Here is an 8,751-nt window from a genome sequence, read left to right as displayed (position 1 = left end):
CCATTATTCCCACTATACATGGGGGCAAATAGAGCCATAACGAGTCATGCACAGAGTGACACAGCATAAGTGGCAGAATTAGGAACAGAATTGCCTGACTCCCCAGTGCTAGACTTTCACCACTAGATCATGCTTCCCCTCTCAAAGTTACTAATCTAAGAATTGTCCCTATGCCAGCAAAAGTGATTGTGAATCAAGAAAAGACCTAAATTTGGCAAATGTTGAGTTTGATTAATGCTAATCAATGAGCTCTACTTCCAAGTAAGGGGCTCTTTTACCCCTTTTATGATGCTTTGGATGCTCAACCTGCATCCAAACCAACTGTGCCTCTTATGTTTCCTCCTTCCACTGAGATCCAGGGAACTATGTGGCACCTGATTACATGTTAAAATGAGACCATGGTGACTCTGCCATATTGGAATAAATCAGTGATGCATCTAGTCCAGTAGCCTGTCTCAGACTATGGCTACAGGAGTCAATATAAAAATCCAACTCTTTTCATCCTTCTCCCTGTAGGCATCAAATCTGAAGGCAGCTTTTCACACACACACACACACACACACACACACTTTTGTGAAGTCGTTCAGTATTTTTCTATTCACGTGTTAGTTGATATTGATATGGCACAAAACCGAAAGGCGCCAGTTCAATAGGTCAAAAGAGCCACAAGCAAAATGTCAACCCCCCACAATTTATTATCTAAATACAAGATTTTCGTGCTTAACTTTCCTCAACGTCTTCCTAAACCAGACACTATTTCCTAATGCAATTCCCCAACCATTTAGTTAAGCCCCACTCCATCTCCCCCTCTCCAGGGAAAACCTGGGAAAAGAGGAGGACTATTGCAATGTGAAGCAAATGGGGAAAACATGCAATAACTGTCTGTCTTTGTTTAGCTAATCTAATCTCTAACAAGGCCGCCCAGGGGAGGGGGGGCAAATGGGGCAATTTGCCCTGGGCCCCACAGGGGCCCCCACGAGAATATAGTATTCTATAGTATTGCAACTTTTTTTTATGGAAGGGGCCCCCGAAATTGCTTTGCCCCAGGCCCCCTGAATCCTCTGGGTGGCCCTGATCTCTAATCCAGTGCATATATTCTATGGGGTGTGTGTATATATGAATACTTGTCAGTCCTTGTTATTTTCTTCATGATCATTTTATCTGGCAAGCACTGCACGTTTTATAGTCCAACAGAGCTGTGTGAGACTCATGGGTTGTTTTTTTCCCCATGTAATTTCAGGTGATATTTTGCCAGTTCATTTTAGGGCAATTATCAACCCCATAAATTTTGTGAATGTGACATTTCTGCCAACTAGCTATCTTTCCCGTTTGAAAAATACACTTTCTGAATTCTCACTCCTTTCCCATGCAAACCCGGTAAATCATCGCAAAAGACAATTGGGCATCCCATAAGTGCTCTTAGTTTCTGAGCAATACGGCAATGGCAGGAGATTACGGTAATGGCAAGGGATACTGCCTGCTACAGCAGCAGAGCAGTAAAGTTGCTGTTGCTTCTTGACAGTGTGGCGCTGAACATTGCGAGTGGTAGCGAGCGGAGGTTTCAGAGAAGCTGGCCCCAAGCCCCTCAGCCATTGGGACACAGGGAATTAGTGTAATTGTGAGTCATCAAAACACAAGGGGAGTTAAAAAGGGGGTGAAAGGCTGTTTGGAATCTCCGGCAGAGTTCCCCATCCCTGCATGCAGAGAGGAGACTGCAGTGCTGTGCTGTGGGCTGGCTGTGACTGTCCTTCCCAGATGCTCAGCAACAGGAGCTGTGCAGCCTTCCAGGAGGTGAGTGTGGGTGAAGGGCAAAGATAGGGCAGAGTCTCACGTCTAGCATGCAGGGTGAGGGTCGGGACAGATGTTGGGCTGTTTGGAGCATATATGTATTATACCTCCTTCCTTTTCTACCTCGCTTACCTTTTTTCTGCCTTCTCCTTTCCTTTACTTGCTGGGAAGTTTTATTTCATGCACTTGGGAATGTAGTTTGATCATTTAATTCCCTGTTCCATCATCAACCTTATAATAAATAATAATAATATCAGAAGATGCTTAAAACTATGAGGGTTTCATTTTTAATTTATGTGCTTATTCTTAAACCTTCCTTTTCCCTGGAGTAATTCCAGGTCTTATTCCCTCCTGTGGAAAGACAAATGTAAATGTAGCATTGGAAGGAAGGCAAATTCCCACTGTGGAAACAAAAAGACCTTTTCTTCCCCGCCGCCCCGTGCCTCTGAATTGGGCATCTACAGGTGCTAAAATAAGGCTTTTATTTTTATTTCCATCCCTGTAGAAAAATACACACTCCTGGGATTTGTAGATGAGATGATTTTTCCTGCTGGATTGTTGGGAGTGTGTTTAATCAGATGGGAGAGTTAATTTGCAAGACATAATACAGTGAGCTTGCCCATAAGAATTTACTGAGGTTCTTCTTATCTGGGAACTGAGGTCTGTGTTGCTATTGATGGCCTTTCAAATATCTGATCAGTGCTTGAACGGGAAACCTAGACCATCCCTAACATTATAAGAGATGATTAGCTATCACTTATAGCTAACCTTCATGCCCTTTTTGCCTCAAATTCCTATCTTCATTCTCACATTTCCATCTAATGTATCTTTTTTCCATCTTTATTCGGCCGAGGATGAATTTGGCCTCCAGATGTTTTGAAATGCTATTCCAGCCAGTAAAAACTCATTCTTTCTGCAACACCCCATCGATTTCACAAGTCACTTTCCCCTGTAGCTTTCTAAAATGTACAGCTTATCCCAACTAATGAGCAGTTTGATCTGTAAGGGACTCACTTTGGGGGATTCTAGACTAAATTCTGGACTTGCAGATTTGGTTCACAATCAGTTTCTAGTTCTGATTTCTGTCCCTTTGCATCTTTAATAAATGGTCCCTGTAGGCAAATTAATAATCAGGGTTGATTGCTTTACCCTCAGGTCAATAGACGGCAGGCTTGTTCTGAACATATAATATTGTTTCTTAGTTGGGGGTGTAGAGAGGTGGTCAGAAAAATTGATCAGGCAACAAAAATTCATATTGGTCTGTGTTGTCTGGAGCAACATTGGCCAAATAGCAGGGCTTCCACTGAGTGAAAGGGACTGGGATATTAATCTAATATCGTAGCTGACGGGGAGGATTCACTAAAATAGATTCCCAGGCTCCAGAAAATGTTTCTGCTTGGGAAACCACAGCAGTAGGTAGCCATGAGCTCTCTGAATCATGTTGTCCATGTCTTTTTATGTCCCTTAGGTGGGCCCCATGTCAGGGAAGAGCACAGTATCAAGGTGAAAACCTCCCCTTTCCTTTTGAGCCTACAACAAGCTGGTGTTAATAAGCCCAGATCCTCAGCCTAGGGGACCAAGTGGCAAGACAACAATTTCCCCAGAGGTTCATAAACTTCTGATTAACACATCAAGACCATGAAGCCTGCTACGGATGAGCATCCTTCAGCTGGAAAATCACAGAGATGATGGGGCATCATTACCACTGCCAAGGTTTCTACAAAGCCAGGTGCGAAATAGAATTGCAACTCAGAGAAGGCCAGCAAAAGTGTCACCAACTTCCTTTTAGGAGGAATCCAAATTAAGACACTGGGGATTTTTACATTATTCCCTTCAACTCTACAAACTGAGTCTTACTGTCTCCAAAAAGCAGGAATGATTTTGGCACTGCAGCTCCATTTCTCCTGAGACAGTTATCCTGGAAAGTAGGAGAGATGTCCTCATTGGTGCCCCTACTTTACACCATACAGCTGAGACCCCTGCATCCCAGGAAGAATCCAAAGGAGGCCAGACTTGGAAAGGCTTCAAAATTGGGGCTATGTTGCTAATTAGCTGCCAAAAGCCACCAGAAGAGCAGAAGCTTAGAGAGAATTTTATGGATTTTCCATTATGTTTCTGGATCGGTTGCTTATCCTGGTTTTGTGTTTCTAAGGCATTATTATTTTTGTTATTATTAATCATTATAATACCTTTTACCAACGGAGCTGGGCAAATGTTGCCTGCAAAACCTTCAAAGAATTGATCTCAGCACTTTAAGCAGTAGAAAGTCGAGTGCAGCACAAGAGTTGGATGAACTTAATCTGCCAGCGACAATGGTTTTCCTCCCTTTAAATTCCTCTGACTGTTCAAATTGCACCCAGACTGTGGGGACAGTGAACAATTTTAAGGCCATATTATTAGGGGTTATTTTAGGGGGGCTGATTATTTTTGGGGTGCTGGGTAATATTCTGGTTATCCTCTCAGTAGCCTGCCACAGACACCTTCAGAGTGTCACCCATTACTACATAATCAACCTGGCTGTTGCGGACTTCCTCTTAACTTCCACCGTCCTGCCTTTCTCAGCAATCTTTGAGATTTTGGGCTACTGGGTCTTTGGGAGGATCTTCTGCAACATCTGGGCAGCTGTCGATGTCCTATGCTGCACGGCTTCCATCATGAGCCTATGTATCATCTCTATAGACAGATACATTGGGGTGAGCTACCCACTGAGATATCCAGCTATAGTGACAGAAAAGAGGGGACTCCTGGCTCTGCTAAGTGTCTGGGCTTTGTCTCTGGTGATCTCCATTGGACCGCTCTTTGGCTGGAAGGAGCCAGCTCCAGAAGATGAGACCATCTGTCAAATCACTGAAGAGCCTGGCTACGTATTGTTCTCTGCTTTTGGCTCCTTCTACCTCCCCTTGACCATCATCTTGGTGATGTACTGTAGAGTGTATGTGGTGGCCAAAAGGGAAAGCAAAGGCCTGACTTCTGGCTTGAAAACAGAGAAATCTCATTCTGAAGAGGTGACCCTCCGGATCCATCGCAAAAACACCTCGGTACGGAGCAGATCTGCATCCTGCACAAAGAACAAAACGCACTTCTCAGTGCGTCTCCTGAAGTTCTCCAGGGAAAAGAAAGCAGCCAAGACCCTGGGGATAGTGGTGGGGTGCTTCATACTGTGCTGGCTTCCTTTCTTTATAGTCATGCCTATTGGTAAGTAAAGCAAAACACCTTAACCTTTTATAATAACTTCTGGGGCATAGGGGGATCTCTATTTGCCTTGCTATGTGTTAGAGCCGGTCCGCAAAACTTCGACAGAACCATTTTCCATTGGAAAATGCAGTTCCATCAAAACTGAAACACTTCTCAAAATCATGTCAATTTCACCAATAATTTGTTTAGTAAAATCTCGGGGGGCAATTTTTTTTCCACAGTGTTGAAAAATCTCATTTTGACATTATTAGAATGCAATGGTTTGATTTTTCGTTTTGAAAGGACGGTTTGTTTCGATTTTTTATTATACATTGGCAAAAAGTGGAAACTGAAACAAAACATTTTTATTGAGCTGAAATAAAAAATTAAAACACAATCAGATTTTTCCTTTGCAGAGCATGTTACACATGTCAGGTTTTGTGACAATTTGGAAGAAAGTCAGTTTTGAATTCCTCCACCAAATGGAATTGTTGTCCTCTGGCCAGCTCTATAGACATTATGGGCCAAATCCTCAGCTGGCATGAAGGACACAAGCACTGTTAACTTCAACACCAAAGTATCTCTTTGCAAATTTACGGCTGGATTTTCAAAGGAGTTCAGGGACCAGACTTTCAACTGCTCAGTACCCACAAGCAGGTCCGGATTTTCCATAGTGCTCCCATTGTGACAATGATAGACAGATTTTCCAGAGCTAAGCACTCAACAAGCATCCAAAGTGCCGAGACCTGTTGAAAACCTGGCAATTTACCTTGGTGCCTAAATGAGAATTGAGCTCTTGATCATCTGCTCTTTAGTACTTGATCCAAAGCCCACTGAAACCAATGGAAAGGCTGCCATTGACTTCAGTGGGTTTTGGATTAGGTCTTTATTGCAAAAGAATTATTTTAGCTTCCCTGTGTTTTGTTGCAAAAGTGACCTTTTATTAAAAAAAACAGAGAGCAACTGCAAATATATTTCTCTTTGAAAAGAGTGATTAACTCAACTGTTTGCTAGTTGCAAATGGACTGACATACAGTTTCAAAATGTTAATGCATCCCTTAAAAAAAAAAAAACTTACTCTGCATTTTAACAATGTTTGTGATGTAGCACAAGAGTCTGGTGTAGGTAATAGCTGGATTAGCAGACCAAATGGAAAACAGAATGAACCACTCAAATTCTAGTGGGTTATGCTCATGGTTCTGTTTATTGTGGTTTTTAAATTCAAGGGCCAGGTAGGTGTTGGGAATCAGTTCTATGTATCAGTGTTTCTGTTACAGATTTAGCCGCTAAGTTCAAACTTCAGCATTGAAAGGTTTGTTTAGAGAAAATGATTTTAATACAGAATTACTTACCCATTGTAATAAAGTCCAGGATTCCACATGAATTACTGTTTTAGATGCCTACAGAGCTTCCCTCCCCCACTATTTTGGGGATACAAGCAAAACACATACGAAAGAAAAACAGGCTATAGTTTATAAATTGTGGTTATTAAATCAGTTCTTGTTCAAACTAGTTAAATCATCCTAACCATCAGCAAGCTAATCTCTTTGCAGTGGCCAATTTTTGCCAGAAAAAGCTTAAACAAGAGCTTTGAAATTGTGCCCTTATTGGAAAGCCTTATACAATTTCAGAAGCATGAAACCAATGAGGCTCTACAGCATCTTATGGAAATTACCCTAAAAACCTACAGAGTGAAATGGAAAATGATCTCCTTTCATCTATAGCTGCTTTGTGCCATTCTATAGGACTTCTATAGGGATATAATTCTCAATCAAATTCTAGGGGAAAGTTTTAAAAAAATAACTTAGAAAGGTGACCATTTTCAATTAACTTCTATAGTATTCCAACATAATATTTCACTAAATCCTTTAGCTGTTATTGTCTCATGAATGTCAATGACTGCAGAGTCTATCTAATTCTGTCATCTGAAATGCTGGTCAATACTGGGAAAAGTGTCTGAGTAAAGACTTAGACATTGTGTAAGGAAAAACCCCGGGAGGACTGGCTCTTTCTGCTCTGAGTGTCATTCTGTTGGAATGTTTGTTGCCAAGATGTCCCAAACATACCCAAAAAGGGTTTGAGAGCACATTACGCACACTTTGGTAAAAAAAATCCGCAAATGTGGCTGCCCACACAGAGCTGCTGCTGTTGATCCATTTGGTTTAAGTTGAAGAAAACTTCCTTATTCAAAACTGGACTTTGAATCTTTGATCCCTTATAAGGAAAGTTTCCTAAGGTTAGTCTTCCTATCTTTACATAGTTTCTCTGTTATTTTAGAATCACATAATAAGTTTTTCCAAAAATCTGTTTGTCCTTTTTGTTAAAAGAAAAAAGAGTGCTAAACAGAAATGCAGCACAAAGAGACATACATTATGCAAAAACACTGTTACCTCTTGATCTAGGCTGTTTTCCTACATACTTTGTGTCACAGCCCCATACTGCTTTGCTTTTTTATATAGCGCTTTTCATGCATCATTATCCCCTTTTTACAGATGGGAAAACTCAGGCCCAGTGAGGGAAAGTGACTTGCTCAAGGTCACAAAGGTGGTTAATGGCAGAGTCAAGCATAGAATCCAGTGGCCAGATTTCAGAAATGCTGAGCATTAACAATGCTAGTTGAAGTTAATGGGAGCTGCAGGGTCTCAACAGTGCAAGCTAGAAAATAAGAATTCCATTACATGAAAAGTTTTGAAGTTCCACAGTTTCTACAGCACCTAACACCATGGAGTCATGGTCCATGACTGGGCTCCTGGGCATTACTGCGATACAAATAATTATAATAAAAACCATTTCCCAACTAATTCTATTTGAAACCTTTGACGCATTATGCAACCATATAATAATCAGAATAATCCTCGAAATACCTCTTGGAGGGATGTGGAAGTAACCATCAGTGAAAGCCCATATTAGTGATATTGCCTTAAAGACTAATATATTTATTTGTGCATAAGCTTTCGTGGGTAAAAAACCCACTTCTTTGGTTTTTACCCATGAAATCTGTTAGTCTTTAACGTGCCACCGGACTCCTTGTTGTTTTTGTGGATACTGACTAACACGACTACCCCTTGATACTTGATTAGTGATGTTGTGAAGTTTGTGAGAAAATAAATGCAATGCTGATCCCTTTAGCAGGGGATTTAAAATATTGAACATCAAAAAAAAAAGAGAATCAACAACAGACCCTTGAAACCTATTGTAATCTTGCCCTTTATGGAATAAAACAACTACACCTCTACCCCAATATAACGCTGTCCTCGGGAGCCAAAAATTCTTACCACGTTATAGGTGAAACCGCGTTATATCGAACTTGCTTTGATCCGCCGGAGTGCGCAGCCCCGCCCCCCGGAGCACTGCTTTCCCGCGTTATATCCGAATTCATGTTATATCAGGTCGCATTGTATCGGGGTAGAGGTGTATATGAAGAACTGCTAAAGAACGTTAATGGAGGTGTCTGTTCCCATGTAGATAGCTCAGTGCAAGTTGGGGTCCAGAGATCTAGCATCATAGTCAAAGGCAAGGTATAGTTAGGAGAGCTCACCAAGTCTCTGCACATAATGAGAGTATGTCTGGGGAAACCTAGTGGTGTGGTGCTAGATTCCTGGCTGCTGTGTAAAGTGCATGTCAGCCTAGTTCAGACAGGCCAGGTAGGGTGCAAAGCAAAGCTGAGAGTCAGCAATCAGAACAGGATCACGAGGAAGGGATACAGCAACCTGCACAACATGCTGTTCAGTGACTGATCAATGATGGGTGCCAGGGCCGACTCTAGGATTTTTGCCGCCCCACCCCATT

The 8,751-nt window shown here is 41.7% G+C and overlaps 1 protein-coding gene across 1 annotated transcript in view; it reads left to right on the top strand.

The window, feature by feature from the left end:
• The first annotated feature begins 1,672 nt into the window (after positions 1-1,672).
• The window catches only part of ADRA1A (adrenoceptor alpha 1A), a 31,389-nt gene continuing 24,310 nt past the window's right edge, over positions 1,673-8,751 (top strand). The window contains exons 1-2 of the mRNA XM_054018997.1: positions 1,673-1,791; positions 3,257-4,983. Coding sequence (XP_053874972.1) covers positions 4,101-4,983 — 883 coding nt within the window. The 5' untranslated portion in view covers positions 1,673-1,791; positions 3,257-4,100. The remainder of the gene's footprint in view (positions 1,792-3,256; positions 4,984-8,751) is intronic.

Source organism: Malaclemys terrapin, chromosome 2, assembly GCF_027887155.1.
Source record: "Malaclemys terrapin pileata isolate rMalTer1 chromosome 2, rMalTer1.hap1, whole genome shotgun sequence".
In the NCBI taxonomy this organism is placed as follows: Eukaryota; Metazoa; Chordata; order Testudines; family Emydidae; genus Malaclemys; species Malaclemys terrapin.
Note: the sequence above shows the minus strand (reverse complement) of the source record. Positions and strands in the feature narration are given on the sequence as shown.